The 16,322-nt window shown below is 35.3% G+C and overlaps 2 protein-coding genes across 3 annotated transcripts; both read right to left on the bottom strand.

Annotated features, from left to right (window-relative positions):
• Positions 1-1,484: 1,484 nt before the first annotated feature.
• LOC122581303 lies at positions 1,485-3,591 on the bottom strand. Of its 2 annotated transcripts, none has more exons than XM_043753504.1 (2): positions 2,174-3,591; positions 1,485-1,724 (listed from the first exon to the last, which is right to left on the bottom strand). In XM_043753504.1, exon 1 carries the CDS (start codon positions 3,295-3,297, stop codon positions 2,200-2,202), a length of 1,098 nt encoding a protein of 365 aa, XP_043609439.1. In that variant the 5' UTR covers positions 3,298-3,591; the 3' UTR covers positions 1,485-1,724; positions 2,174-2,199. The 2 variants fall into 2 exon arrangements, with proteins under 2 accessions (XP_043609439.1, XP_043609440.1); XM_043753505.1 differs by lacking the exon at positions 1,485-1,724 and having other exon boundaries at positions 2,027-3,257; positions 3,521-3,562.
• Positions 3,592-8,201: 4,610 nt separating this feature from the next.
• On the bottom strand, positions 8,202-14,651 carry LOC122581678 (copper-transporting ATPase HMA4-like). Its single transcript, XM_043753929.1, has 9 exons — positions 14,468-14,651; positions 13,446-13,709; positions 12,472-13,217; positions 11,913-12,384; positions 11,661-11,828; positions 10,552-10,806; positions 10,349-10,471; positions 9,264-9,749; positions 8,202-8,738 (listed from the first exon to the last, which is right to left on the bottom strand). Exons 2-9 carry the CDS (start codon positions 13,698-13,700, stop codon positions 8,349-8,351), a joined length of 2,895 nt encoding a protein of 964 aa, XP_043609864.1. The 5' UTR covers positions 13,701-13,709; positions 14,468-14,651; the 3' UTR covers positions 8,202-8,348.
• Between the last annotated feature and the right edge of the window lie 1,671 nt (positions 14,652-16,322).

Here is a 16,322-nt window from a genome sequence, read left to right on the forward strand (position 1 = left end):
ACCGATTACATCTACTTCGCCTAAAACATATCAAATAAACGACGACTTAAATCCAAAACGTAAACCTTCAGCTAATTGGGGAATTACATTTATATTACGGGTAGGACGAGTAATAAGTCAATTAAACTTATACGGTTCATAGAAAATGCAACAATCCAAATGTGCCCATGAGAGAAGAGACGGTGTTTAACTTAAAACCACCGCCTTTTTTCTCATGGCGACATATTTAGACATTATGTTTTCTGTGAACCGGATAAGGTCAACCACTTGCCCCGCCAGTAATATAAATGCAAGTCCAAAAGCGACTAAAGATTTACGTTTTAGATATAAATTACCGTTTATTTGATCCGTTTTAGGCGGATCAGATGTAATCAGTGGTTCAAAAGTGAAGACACTCATTTTTTTTCAATTGGAAGAGACTTGTCAGGCATTTCTTCTGGTAACTGGTTGTCGGGCCTAATCTCGTATTTAACGTACCAAATTGGATCAACCTTTCGGAATACCAGTGATATTTTGACATGATATTCCGTACGGTTAAACTATTCCAACGGGTGTTAGTAACGGGGCTGTTGGTAAAGAAAAGGGTGGCTTAGATTTGATGGATTTGAACGGGCACAATCAAACACTGCCCTTGAACATGTGTTAATAATGAGGTTGTTTGTGAGAGATGGATCTTAGGTGACATATGGATTTGGATGATGGTGATGATTGGTATTGATGATCCTCTTGTTGGGGTTGTAGTCGATCAAAATGTAGTTTTTGTTCTCTTTTAGCCAATAAGATGTGGTTTTGTTTATTATTGGGGTTTTAATCGATGAACATGAAATCATGTCTTTAGCTTAAAAAATGAAAAATGGAGCATTTATGTATTGTTCTTTTGATAGTAGAATTAAATGAAAGTAGTTAGAATTAAATGAACAATGAACTATAAAATTAAAAGCAAGCCAAGTTCATTCAATAACGAAGCCATATCATTTGAACCATAGTTGTCAAATGCGAGTGCCTAATGTGGGAGACCTAGGCGATCCCATCTATGGTGCCTAGAGATCCTAGGCCCCAAACCATTCTCTTAGACGGTCAACCTAATAGTGGTATAAAAAGATCAAACCTGTCAAGATTCGACCAAACAAATCAACATGCGGCCACATTATTGCTAGATCTTTCATTTTATGATAATTGGTAATGGTGGATGTCGATGGCAATGAGGTGGAGGTGATGGTGGAAGAAAAGAGAGAGAAAACAATGAAATTCTAATATGATTTTATGATGTTTATATAGTGAAACATCTTTTATACGTTTTTCATATTGATCCCTCCATGTTTTTATCATGTTCTAGTTTAGCTATAACTTTTTTATTTTCACTTCTGGTCCCTAGTTTTCTAGTTTTCTAAACTATCAACCTCGAATCATTTTCTAAACTATTTTCACTTGGATGGCATTTTGTCGTTTGAATGATGGATTTATCATTTTCCTTGAAAGATATATGGTTTTTTTACTATTACTTTTCATTATTTATAAATATTTAAATTAAGTACTTTTTGTCCCTCCAGACCAACGTTTTTTGCGCATCTCGCATAGGCCACGTTTGAGGTCATTGGGCATTGGGTGCGCCTACGCCTTTGACAACTATGATTTGAACTAACAACAATGCTGAGCCTTTGAGGAAACCTATAGATTTGGAAACTATCGACTGTGGTGGTAGACTAGCAATGCTTCCAGCACACCTGTATAAAATTGTCAAATGTTTCAAGAGGCATGTTTAATCAGCTAAGATGGAAACCGGTCAATCAGAATTAAGGCCAGCAAAAGCACATTTATGAAAACTGAACCTCCAAAATTCTTTTATATAAAAAGTTAGATCGGCATTGTGATACAGTAATTTAAGAACCATGTTTCACAAAATATATTTGTATAAGCTTAGAAAAGGGAAGGCAAAAAGTGTTGTCCAGCCCACACTAAGAATTACTGACAGTCGTTACCCAACCTACCCGACCCTCTTGAGTCTTGACCACTCTTTCGCCAAATGTTGACCGGATCAAAATCATGATATATCACAAATGCTTGCAGAACTTACAAATTCCTAGCATGTTTCAAACAAGATAACAGAAACAATAAAAAGATTAAGCATTTCATATGCTGCTCTACATGGTATTCGGGGTTATTAGCAGGATACCTGCATTAAGACTACAGATCCAACAGCTACTCGAGGTCAATGACCAAATCCGAATGCTTCAGCTGTAATAACATACGCTCGTTCTCCAACATCAACTTCTCCTTCTCCAATCGTGAAATCTCAAGCTCTCCATCTTTCCTATCACAAAATCTTTCCCATTTAAACCGCCTTTTCTCCATTTCAAGAGCTTCAGTTTCATACTCAATTCGCTGTTCTTGTAACTGCAACAACTGCATCTTAATCCACTCTCTCTTTTGCATTTTTGAATTGTTGGGATTATCAAGGAATGCATTCATCTCTTCAAGAAAACCATTATTACCCTTTTCCCGTTCACCTTCACCACGCTTCTCATGATGATCATCATCATCGTCATCGTCACTCTCATCATGATCTCCAACTTCATCAGAACTATGAGTACCATTAGCATTCCCCTTTGACCCACATTGACCCACACCAGCTAACTCATGAGCCTGCAAAAGATCAAGTTCTGTACAATTCGGAATCCTTTGACCATTATGGTAAGCACACATTTCTGGATAAAACAAATGCTTAGAACTCAAAATCTTCTTAACATCTTCCTTCATTTTAGACGATAGCCGTGGCAAAGAATCCATAAGAGACGGATTCTCCACCACTCTACACGAAACTCCTTTTCCAAGAATATCATTCAAACGCTTATACCTTTTATTCATATCATTAAACTTATCCTCACATTGTTGAGGTGAAACTTGACACCCTTTTGACACCATAACCTTAGAAACCATTTTCCACTTACCCTTTTTCTGTAAACACCCTGCGGATTTCCTACCCGACCCACCATCAACATGAGTACCATCATCATCTCCAACACACGCAACAACTTGAATCAAAAGCCTAACTCGACTATCTGACCATCTCATTCGTTGCCATTGTGACGAATTCCCTTTCCTACCCTTTACAACTAAGGCCATGTTTTCGTGATTTCCGTCTTCCATCTCATCTTCATCACTTAAACTATGATCATTAACATCATTTTTTCCTTTCCCAAAGCTTAAGTAAGATGTATTACTATTACTAGGGTTTAAAATCTTGGTTTCCATAAACCCTAAAGATTGTTCATCATCCATTAAATTCATCAAATTCATTGCTCTAAAGTTATGAAAATTCACACACTTGATCTATAACAAAATCCCAAGTCAAAGATGCAACCTTTTTTAGCTAAATTTACAAAATGATTTAAAAATATCCATACTGATAAAAAAAAAATAATAGTAATAAGATTGACCCAGATTGATATTTGTAAATATAACCATACACTACAAAATACAATGAAAAAAACAAAAAAAGTTTAAAAGATTGATGGGTTACCTCACTTGTGTTGCTGGGAACTTATTTAGTAGGCAGACTTAACAGTGAAGTGGTGCCAAAGAATTTTAGGGGTTGGTCTTAAAAGTCCTCATTTTTATTTGACAATTTGACCTTGCGTATATAACAATGCAATGTATGGATATCTTTATTGGTTAAAACTCTAAACTATACCCAATACTTTATACTTCTATCTTAGGTCGCATTTGACTAATGATAAAATATGAATCGAATTTGTTATGTGTTGATTATCTAAAAGAAAAGAATTTTACTTCATTTGGTGGAATTTGGGTTTTAAAGTGATATGAGAATGATTTTTCATTTCATTCATCATTTAAAATTTTCAAAAGATAAAAAATATATTAAATTATAAAAAAAAAAAATTGTAGTGAGTAAGGATTAAACTTTTTACAAAATCCTACCACTTTTACAAAATTCGACAAATTTTTATTTTCCAGTTACGACAAGTTTTGGCAGCACACACCGGTTTTTTACAAGTTTTGGCACTTTTTGACAATATTTAGCGTGTACACATGACACATCTTTTTATAGGCCAGTTTTGCTTGCAAGTCTTGCCAACTACATCTTTGCCTTTTATTCATTAAACCTGGCTTGCTTTTAATTTTATTGTACATTTAATTCTACCATTTTTTTCCTTGAAATTCTAGGTACTATCATTTAAATCTATCATTTTTTCATTTAATTCTATCTACTATTGTTACATATCATATATCATATGTAGTAGTTGTAATAATACATGGATACCATATGCAATAGTTTTATAGTTCACGAGGGTCTTTCGTAGACATTGATAGTTAAATGGATGAAGTTGTACGTATAGAATGGAAGTTAAGTTGTTATGTCCGTTACTCGTGTATATAGGCAGAGTAAACAAAAGGTTGAAGGAAGGACCCTGTCCCCGATATCCCTTAGCTTGGATACCCACATATACCACCCTGTTAGGCTTTAGGTGCCGTTGAAACACATCCACTTATTTTCCACAAGATATGGGGACCCCGAAGGATCGAACCCTAGTCATTTAAGACTTCCCTGGTGGGCCCTAAGCATCATGGGTCATAGGTACCACTAGACTATTACCACATATTCAATAAGAAGTTTAGCTCATTTGTGTGATTAACCACCATTTCTTCTCTTATATGAAATTCTCTTTGTACCAACTATCATTTAATTCTATAATCGGACATAAATAAAATACATAAATGCTCTTTTTTCCTTTTTCGGGGAAGTCATGATCCCATCATCATCTATTAAAATCCAAGCGGCAACAGAAACATCTTCATTGGCTACAACAACAACGAAACCACATCTTGATCGACTAAAACTCCAACAGAATTCTCATCGACGCCAAAACCACCATCATCACAATCACTATCCTAATCCATGAAATCTATGCCACCCATGCTTTCACCAACAACCTCATCATTAACACCAGTTGGCGATAGTTTTTGACAGGGCCTGTCCAAATCAATCTAATCTATGTCATTCATTCTCTAACCAACAACGCCATCATTAACACCCACTCGAATAGTGTGACTGAAGGTCCGAACCTGGTACTAGTACTGTAAATCCAAGATTAGGCCCAACAACCAAGTTATCTGACTAAATGCCTGACAATACTCACCCAATTGCCAAGATATAAATTTGTTTACTTTCGAACCACCGATTACATCTATTTTGCCTAAAACATATCAAATAAACAACGACTTAAATCTAAAACGTAAATCTTTAGCTGATCCAGAATTGCATTTATATTACGGGTCGGGCGAGTAGTAGGTCAATTAACCCTATACGGTTCACAGAAAATGCAACGATCCAAATATGCCCATGAGAGAAGAAACGGTGTTTTAAGGTAGAATTTTAGGTTAGGGTTTTGGATGACATCTAATATGATGCTTATATAAAGTCCATTTTCACTTGCAAGTTTAAGTAATTCGTAATTGTTAAATCAATTCAAATCACCTGGGGTTTTTATCGAGAGGTTATAGGTTTGAACCGTAAACGTGTGTAATAAATGACCATAATTATGAAACACTCTAATAATAAACATTAAGATAAGATGTCCTCCAAAACCCTAACCTATAATCCTAACTTAAAATACCGCCTCTTTTCTTATGGCGACATATTTAGACCTTTGCGTTTCTGTGAATCAGATAAGGTAAATTGCCCAACAACTTGCCCCGCCCATAATATAAATGTAAGTCCGAAATCAGCTTAAAATTTATATTTTAGATACAATTTACCGTTTATTCGATCTGTTTTAGGCGAAACAGATGTAATCGGTGGTTTGAATTGCAATCAGAAGAGACTTGTCAGCCATTTCCCCCAGTAACTGGTTGCCATACCTAAGCTCGTACTTACATTACCTTTCGGAATACCAGTGATATTCTGACCGATACGATTAAACTATGCTAATGGGTGTTAGTAACGGGGTTGTTGGTGAAGGGATAGGTGACTCAGATTTGATGGGTTTGAACGGGTATGATCAAACACTACCCTCTAACGGGTGTTAAAGATGAGGTTGTTGGTCAGGGATGGGTCATGGGTGACAATATGGATTTGGATAGGGATTTAGATGACGGTGATGATGGTCTTGGTGTTGATGATCTTGTTGTTGGGTTTGTAATCAATCAAGATGTATGATTTGTTTTCTTTTAGCCAATAAGATGTGGTGTTGTCTATAATTGGGGTTTTAGTGGATGAAGATGGAATATACCTTTGGCTTAAAATAAAATAAAATAGAGTCTACAGGTATTGTACTTGCGATAAGGTGGAGATTATGGTGGGTGGAAGAAAAAAGATGAAGAAAACAATGAAACCCTAATATGATTTTATGATGTTTATATACATAAACCCCTTCATATTTTTATCATGTTCAAGTTTAGATATAACTTTTTTTTTGTTTCACTTCTGGTCCCTTGAATTCTAAACATTTATCAACCTTAAATCAATGCTATGGATCTTTATTGGTTAAAACTCTAAACTATACCCAATACTTCTGTCTTAGGTCGCATTTGACTATGATAAAATATGAATCGAATTTGATGTGTTTGATTATATGAAAGAAAAGAATTTTACCATCATTTGGTGGAATTTTGGTTTTATAGAGATATGAGAATGATTTATCATTTAAAATTTTCAAAAGACAAAAAATATTTCTTCAAATTAGATTTCTTTGCTTAATTTTATTTTTACCAAAAACATATAACAAAAGTGCATAAAGAGATAATTCTGTAGTGAGTAAGGATTAATTTTTTTTTTTACCTTTATCTTAAAAAACAATGGCAATTGGTTTTACACTCCATCTAACCTTACTTGTTAAGTTGTTATAATCAACAAACGCTTTTTAATAAAAAAAACTCCAACCATTTTGCATAAAATGGATCTTTCCATAGTCCAAGAGATTTTTCCAAACATTAATATCTTTATCTCTTTTTATTTATTTTTGCTTATATTAACATAGGGTGTGATCTTTGTTCTATGCTACTTCTTCGGTTCTTTGGTACTCACTCCTTAATCCTTATTATACAAAATTTCTTAAGTTTTATTTTTGCGTCTACATATAGATGTATGTTTTATTTAATCTTTCTTCAAATAATTATATACCATAGATGATATTTTGCAGCATGGCCTATATTATCATCTTCAAGTTCCTGTTTTTGTCCGAATGCGACCGTGAAACTTGCAAGGTTGCTTGCTAGCCTGATGATGCTTTTGTAATGATGGTAGTTTCTATTGCGATTGAAAAAAATCAACATCTTTACACTACAGCTTAGCAAAGTGTCGCAACTTAAATAGTTTTGTCACCTTAATGAATGAGGGATGGAATTAAACTTGCTTTGATGCAATTTTATATCACATATCGGCAAAAATGGGATCCACATTACGAATCTGGGTATCTATGTTATCGCATAATGCATATTATGAAATTTGGGTTGAGAATGAAGAATGGGATCTTTTGATCCGGAAACTTGATATCACTTCGTTGCAAGTCCTCAGAATCATTTATTTCTGTTATGGAACCAGTTGTTTATGATCATGAATGAAGATCATAATTCATAAACTTGGAGATGTTGCCGTCTTCATGGCAACGAAGATCTTTGAGAACTAATGTCGGAAAGTTTAAAGACTAAAAGCGAAAGAGTATATAACCTGAGCACACATGTCACATGCCAGGAAAGGGGAACCCATCTTCTGTACTACTGTTTCTGGATCATAGTTCAAATCCAACTAGGTTCATTAAGACTCGCTACAAAACTAAATAGAGAGTCATTTTTTTATGTTAAATTCAAACTAAAACATACCAAGAAGACACATGGCCAGCATTGTCATAAAAAGGTAAGTTCTCACTTACACAGGTTAAATCACTGTGATATTCTTTTACCGTTTACAAAAACTATAATCAACATATAACAAAACAATTACTACTTAGCATTGCAACAAGAGGTACAAAAATAATGGCACATTACAATCCCCAGATCCTAAAAAAATACAGTGCAGTAAAAAACTGAGAAAAAGTAGCTCTCATACTATATGTTCTGTATTCATTTTCATGTGTAGATGATACGTAACGAAAACTAACAGGCAATGGAAAAATGTTAACCCAACTTTAGTCACATAAGGAAATAAAAACGAAAAACTAAAAAACCAGAACAAATTGACAATCTAAACGAATCAGGGAATAACATTACAAATAATGAGTATGTAATGTTTTTGTTAAATGGCTCAACTTATGTACTTTTCCAGCCGTTTATTCAGAGCTGAAAGCAAAGATGTAAATTACAAACTACTCGTAATGTTTTTTTTTTTTTTTTCACTTTGTGTACGTAAAAGGCTTCTTATAAGTCTGCAAGAGGAGTGAAGAACAGACCACACTAATAGAAGAAGCAGCCATGAGAGCTCCAGCCAACCAAGGAGGTAACCGGATTCCTGTGAATGGGAACAGCACTCCAGCTGCAATTGGCATGCCGAGTATGTTGTAACCAAGGGCCCACACATAGTTAAGGTGAATACGTGATATTGTCTTTCTTGAGAGATCGATGGCTGTGATCACATCTTCTAAATTGCTTTTGATGAGCACTATATCAGCCGCTTCAATAGCTACATCAGTTCCTGCACCAATCGCCATCCCCACATTGGCTGCAACGAGAGCAGGTGAGTCGTTTATTCCGTCTCCCACCATTGCAACTACTTTCCCTCTCGCCTGTGAATTTGTTTTATTATTTACATAAACATGGTTTAAAAGCTAATCATAGCAAGTAAATCAGTGGTCTGGAGGAATTGCTGCTCAGACAATTACCTGGCCAACTTTGGTTGGACTATTATTGATTAGCAATGTCAGACTTCTGTAAAATATGTTATATATTAACAGTGGCAATGTCAATGCATTTACTTCAGGTGGGTGAGATAAAAATGTTAGCTTTAAAGGGATTGTGCCAAATGAGTCATACACCCAAATTCAAATTTCAATGCATTCAATCTCGTAACTCATTTCATTCAAACAAGCGAAACTATTAGATAATAAACATTTGGAGACAGTAATTACCAATAGAACTTCAAAAATGAACAGTCGAGTAAATTCAACCAACGTTAGTACCCAAACCCAGATTACTTATTTTGACTGGTTACCAAACACGCCCGTTTTTGCCACCTCCAATGACCTATAAATGGTTTGTGTTTAAGTTACAATAACATGAATGGCATTACTGCATGAGTGAAACAAGTTTACCTGCAAATCCTTTATTCTGTCGGCTTTCCCCACGGGATCGATCTCAGCAAACACATTTTCGATTCCAACCTCGTTTGCGATGGCAGTTGCGGTTGACCAGTTATCACCGGTTACCATAATACTATTAATGTTCATTGACCGGAGAAAAGATATCACCCGTGCAGCCTCTGGTTTGACTGGGTCAGTAACTGCAAAAGCACCAGCAACCTTCCCATCAATTGCCACTATTACGCAAGTGCGAGCCAGTTTTTCATTGTCTGAAAAATAGTTCTCCACCGCAAGCTCAACTGGTACATTCGATAACCTCATAAGCTTCTTGTTCCCAACCAAAACAGTTCGATCTCCAACTTTACACCCCACACCAGCTCCGGGGTGCACCTCAAAGTCTTTCACCACCGACCCCTTCCCGTTTTGAACTTTATGATCAGGCAGTTGGTTCTTGGCATACTCAACAACCGCTTTTGCTATTGGATGTTCACTATTTGCCTAGAACATATGAACATTTGTAAATTTAAAAACAACATTATGATTGTGCCAAAAATCTGCAGTATTAGTTTATTTTTACTGAGCTTCAATCTCGACAAATCTAACAATTAGAGATTGCAAAACGGGCAAGTTAGATAGCACGTCAGAAACAGGGGAAACTGTTAAGGTTGAAATGAGTAGGGTCTGGACGTATGGCTGACCTGAACAACTTCCAGTCCAACATGTTACGTTTTTAAAATACTGTATCCGCTAATGACAACAGAAAACCATATTACCTTTTTCTTGAAAGGAAAACATTTCCACACATATGGTAACCATGTTACTTGAATAATAAGCTAAATTTTATACAGTAAATAAATTGATTTAAGAGATTGGACGCATTAAAAAGTTCCGGCAGTCTCTTTGACTTGTCCTCTTCTAAGCTAAAGTAATATTTTTCAGTTACCTGTTCAACCCATTAGAGATGAAATATAACTCGAGTTGATTCATATATAGTACACGTGTCCAATAATGCCACCTCAAAAATTAATTGGCACACAAACTATCAAAATTCTATCCACAGTATCTAGTGATCTAGGAGTTCAGAAATATAAAGTTACCTCTACAGCAATCGCCATATTACAGAAGTCGTCCATTGGAATTTCAGAAAAGAGCACAGCACTAACGACTTCTGGTTTTCCAACAGTCAATGTTCCCGTTTTATCAAAGACAATTGTGTTAACCTACAGGATTCAAATATCGTCCAATAAGTAATCACGGTATCCTGAAGCACACCCAATATGCCAAAACCATTAATAAGTACCTTGTGGGCTTTTTCAAGTGCATTTCCACCCTTGATGAGGACACCTTGTGTAGCCCCCTTACCTGTGGCAACCATAACTGCAGTAGGTGTAGCTAGACCTAGGGCACAAGGGCACGCAACAACTAAAACAGAAATTCCAAACTGTAGTGCAAGCTCAAACTCATCCATAGCTTTTGGTATCCAGCTTTTAGGATAAAGTCCAAATGCTCCAGGAATAAACCACGCCAGCCATGTTATAACAGCAGCAGCAACAACCTGAAATTCAGGATGTTGCACTCATCAAGAATAATTACCGGATACAAATTCCGACTTCAGAGGAATCAATTCATCAAATAGCAATCTTAGTTCCCGAATGAGATTATTTAGGGAATTTTAAGCAATAAAAACACGTTTTAAGCAATTTTCGAAGCATTTGACCCTTTATTATTAAGCTAGATATAGAACATGACCCAAACTAAGCCGCTCAAAAATATAAGGTGTGAAGCCACCTGTACTAACAAGGCAGATGATTGACTCTACGAATGAACTGGCGTTTCTACAACATAAACATTCCAAAAAGTAAAGTATCCACCTCCGGGGACCATTTACACCCCCCAGAACACACACATGCGAACTATTACAAAATAAAGCAAGCATCTCCATGAGAAAATTGTTATTTTTTGTAAACAACTTGCACCTTAAAATGCTGCCATTCCCTTGAATTTTCTTATTAGTACCTCTTATTTAATTATATAAATATACTGATGCTTTTAGTTGTTCTACACTTATAAATTAGGGAAATTTCATATATGCCATTGATAACTTATAAAACTGTTTGGCAAGCCATGTTTGAAATGTTGATAAGTCATGCTGATAAGTCAACAATCGAAATGTTCGAAGAACTTGTGGATATCATAATCTGATAATCAAGTGTTACAAGCAGTGACTTTTACAATAAAAGCAATCATATGCATTTGAAGTTCAGAAAGTTTCATGGCCCTTCATATAAGATAGGCACGGTGAACGTCAAAATATGCTACTAAACTGGCATTCACTGACCAAAACTGACCAAAACCCACTTATAGACCATGGCTAGTAGAATGAGCAGAATATAGAGGTAAGCAACTCACCGCGGGTACAAAAAACCTTGATATCTTATCAGCTAACTTTTGTACAGGAGCTCTTGCAAGTTGAGCGGCCTCAACTATTTGAACAATTTGTGAAAGTGCAGTCTCTGATCCAATATGAGTGGCCTTGATCAACAAGCATCCATTCTCATTTACCGTGCCACCAATCACCTGTTTGTGATTTCACAAGAAGATACTAACCGATTTAGAAGTGCCAAAATAAAGTTAGAAGGGTGAAAGACAAAACTGGCATACCCTGTCACCAGGACTTTTAGCAATTGGAATTGCTTCTCCTGTAATCATGCTTTCATTCACATAACCATGACCATCAATAACAGTACCATCAACGGGAAACTTTGACCCAGGAAATATCTTTAGAATGTCATTTTTTTCTATTAATTGAGAATTGATTTCAGTTTCTGAAATAACATTTCCATCATCACCCATTCTCACAAGGCAAGCTGTGTCAGGAGCAAGGTCCGTCAATTTTGCTAAAGCATCAGATGTCTTTCCTTTAGCAATAGACTCCAAATATTTTCCCAGAAGAATAAATGATATCAGCATAGTACTAGTCTCAAAGAAATCTTGTCCCTCAAATGCATCTGAAATCAGGGCTTTTATTACTGTGTATACAGAGTAAAAGTAAGCAGCATTAGTGCCGAGAGCAACCAAAACATCCATATTAGCCGATCTTCGCCTCAGGGCATGATATGATCCAACATAAAACCTGACATGAAACATAAAAACAATACAAGTGAATTACTACCATAATTGTATGATTATTACAAGAAATGGATATAGTAATTAACCTTACCTTTTACCAATGATGAACTGCACCGGTGTACAGAGGATCCATCTCAGAACCATTCCAACAGTAAGCATGTTATGAACTTTATACATCAACCAATTTCCATAAGGAGGCATCATAGGGAGTACCATAGAGAACAACAATAGTGGAATCGAAAAGACGCAGCTCCACAAAAACTGGTTTCTGTACATTTTCATCTCATGGTTTTTTTCTGTTTCATGTCGTCTTTCTGGAATGTATAATCCAGCCTGATAATTAGCAGAGCCGGTACCAGCTTCTTGGATGAACTGTATAAGTGACCTTGGACCGATCAAATCTGGATCATATCCAACAGTTACCTTACAGTCTTCCATATTAAAGTCAATATGATTTACTCCACTAAGGGACTCCAACGAAGACTTGATGGCTGTCATATCTTCTGGAAAGACAATACCTTCAAGTTTTATATGCACTTTGTTTCCATCATTTCCAGACCCTATAAGATCTGCCCCAAAACCAGCATCTTCCACTGCTTCAATAATGCGATCAGTATTGGTCACATTTGGATCATAGTTTACCTTTGCTTCTTCAAGAGCTAAACCAACAACCGCCTTTTTCACACCTTCAACCATCAAAAGGACACGCTCAATTGACTCGGAGCAACTCGTACACATCATTCCCTTTAATTTGAGTCGACATACTGCAATGTCTTGCTCTAAAAAATCAGTGACTTCAAAACCAGCATCTTCAACGGTTTCTTTTATCGTTTTTACCTGGAATTTTGACACAAAGAACAAGAATACGAACAACAAGAATTTTATCTTGCATATCATCAGAAGTAACTTTTCTGGTATTTTCGGAACTACCACAAGTCTATATTTCTTTTAAACATTCAACAATGAGCTAATAAAATCTCTATATTCACCACCACCTTCCTTATATTTATCAATATTATAATGTAAACATGACAGTTAATACTAGTAGCAATCAATATAACTTACATCAACAAGATCTGGCACGTATTTCACTACAGCCTGGCCTTGAAGTGCTGACACAACGACGCTCTCAATACCATTCAGTTTCTGAAGTAAAGATTCGATGGACATTGAACATGATGCACATTCCATCCCACCTATTTTAAATGTAATGGTTCTAACCCCTTTATGCATGCTCGGAGTCGATTTTATATCAAGTACAACAGCATCAGAGGGTGGCAAAAGTGGTTCTTTCAAATCATCTTTCCCGTTAACATCCATTTCTGTAACCTAATCCCCAACCACAAACAGCATTAAATTAGAGTCAACGAGTGAATTCAAGCAATCATTCATATAGCTTCATACACATTAACCCAAGCATAACTATCTAATAAGGTAGACCAATTACATCAACCCAAAATCACCTTCCGTTTACCATATATTTCATAAAGTTAACATCATTCCACAAATATATAGCATTAAGATTCTTAAGTCAAACTGAAATTTATAGTTCGGTTGTGAAATAATTCGCTATGTTGTCACCAAAAATACCCTGTGTGTATGTGTGTGTTAGTTTACCCAATTTAAAAGCACCTACCAGTTCAAGTCATCATACAGTTCTTTAAAATCCACCACAACTTTTAAAAAGTAGATATAAAAATCATTCGGTCCGCATGTGTTTAGGTTCGCATTTCAAGAAATATTATGTGATTATTTCCTTAGATACAAAACTCGTTATTGAAAAAGCAGGTAGAGACGTGCTTTTTCATAACGCCGTTCTTGAAACGCAATCCATACGCTCAAAAGCTACATAAATAAACCTATATATTTCGGACCATCCGCTTCGATATCTACTAACAATCCATTACTAATACTAGACAGAAACTTCAATTAAGTTAATCAAAACATGATCGACACTTTTCTAAAACTAATCACATAACACAATCAGCTAACTTAACATTTTCAAACAATATTTATATCACACACACACACACATATAATATATATATATATAGAGAGAGAGAGAGAGAAAAGGAAAGAGAAATTACTTAGTTCACCGCTACGCTAAGCGAATAGTAATTAGGGTTTTGAGCAGCGGCGGTGAGATGAAATTGAAACGGAAAATCAACAAATAAAAGTTTGCAAAGTAATTGGAATATGTTTTGTATTGATAGAAATACTGATTCTGTGAGAGAGAATTTGCGAATTTGGTGGTGGGAAATGGTAATGGAGGCAGGCGTCTTTCTTTTTTCTTCTACTATCTCTCTTTTCTTTTTTTTTTTCTTTTCAAATATTCGAATATAACGTCCATTGGTAGAATTTGCAGGCCCACTACTATGTCTTTGTTTAAGTTTGACTTCAATTATCCTCTCGTAAATTTCTATGTTGTGTTAGCCCAAATTTATTTCTCTTTTCAAATGAAAGTCTAAAGAAAATTATATACCTATTATATCGAGGTTAGAGTTTATCTGGCTATTCAAGTTTGGGTGTAAAACTCATTACATCTTTTTTTTTAATCCATAAAAAAATGGGGGCCAAGCATTTATAGATATATTAAAAAATTAGTATATGAGGGGTTCTACACCCAAGCTTAAGTGTCCAACAGCCACATACTCCATTTTCTCTTATTATATTATATACTACTTAAAATAACTTCATGTTAACCGTAACTATTAAAATGTCTTCTGTGGCGGTTAAATTGAAAATTTTCTCTTATGGGTCGCTAGCGACTGCCTGCCCGTACGGATAAAACAGCTAGCCGTCCGTGACGTAAGTAAGTAACTCCCAATGCCGTCTTATACGGGTTTTGAGTCCCAATACCGTCTTCGACGGTGTATGGGGGAGGTTGATATGTAGACAGTCTTATCCTTACCAAAGGTAGAGAGGCTGCTTCCAGGTTCTACCATAGGTAGAAAAGAACCTCCAGCCTTGCTGGGCATGAGGATCGAACCCATAACCTCTGTTTCCAGAGGCATGAACTTCAATCCGTGACGTAAACATTAAAAAAAAAGAAAATTGAGTGGTCTCATTTAACCTTTCTGTAATTATAGGAGAATGAGGGATGCTTGTATAAAACAAAGGTATAGCCAAAATGGTTGGCAACATCCACTCTTTATAGGAGGTCTGGGGTTCCATTTATGCCTTCAATTATCTTTTATTTACATTTTTAATACCGAATTTTATGGGCTTTTATTTATCTAGGCTACTTTAATTTATTTGTATAATTTTGAGAGGAAGTGATATCATTAATAGCAATTAAAGAACTATTCATCCAACTAAAATTCCTTTTTACAGCCATGTTTATTTTACAGTCGTGTTTGGGTTACGTGTAGAGTTGTAAATGCAATTTTAATTGTATAGGATTGTGAATTAAGATCCAAATTCTGTATGATACTCCATATTTCTAGTAATTGGACCTATATATTCAAGTTTTAGGTAAAATAAAATAAGTATTGAAGTAAAACAAATTAAACAATAGTTTTTTCTTCAAAATAAATCATCGTGCATCATATCATCGCGCATCAATTGCTTCGTGAATCTTCGTGCATCAATTTAACCATGATCTAAGGGTCAAGATCTTGTCTTATTTGTTTTACTTTAATACTTGTTTTAAAATTCCCAACCCCATATATTCAATTTAACCATGAATCTTCGTGCATCATTTATATAATTCTTTATTAATATATACATATACATTATCGCGTTGAAACTTAAAAAGATATATCTACATAATAATTAATCGACTATTAATTAATAACTTGCAATAATGAAACTATTTTTAAATTTAGTTCTTCATCTGAATAATATTTTCAAAAAACATATTTTGTTAGCTCAAGGCCGGGTATAACACTAGTTTCAAAAGAAAGAAAAAAAAGTTTAACAGCAACATAATTTTAGTATTAT

This window comes from Erigeron canadensis, chromosome 9 (genome assembly GCF_010389155.1).
Source record: "Erigeron canadensis isolate Cc75 chromosome 9, C_canadensis_v1, whole genome shotgun sequence".
NCBI classification, from domain to species: Eukaryota; Viridiplantae; Streptophyta; class Magnoliopsida; order Asterales; family Asteraceae; genus Erigeron; species Erigeron canadensis.

Excerpts from the sequence above, each read along its gene's own strand:
- LOC122581303 (XM_043753504.1), bottom strand. The coding sequence starts at position 3,297 with ATGAATTTGATGAATTTAATGGATGATGAACAATCTTTAGGGTTTATG.
- LOC122581678 (XM_043753929.1), bottom strand. The coding sequence starts at position 13,700 with ATGGATGTTAACGGGAAAGATGATTTGAAAGAACCACTTTTGCCACCC. Across the intron at positions 11,829-11,912 it reads CTAAAAGTCCTGGTGACAGG|GTGATTGGTGGCACGGTAAA; the intron begins GTATGCCAGTTT and ends AATCACAAACAG. Across the intron at positions 10,807-11,660 it reads CAAGGTTTTTTGTACCCGCG|GTTGTTGCTGCTGCTGTTAT; the intron begins GTGAGTTGCTTA and ends CCTGAATTTCAG.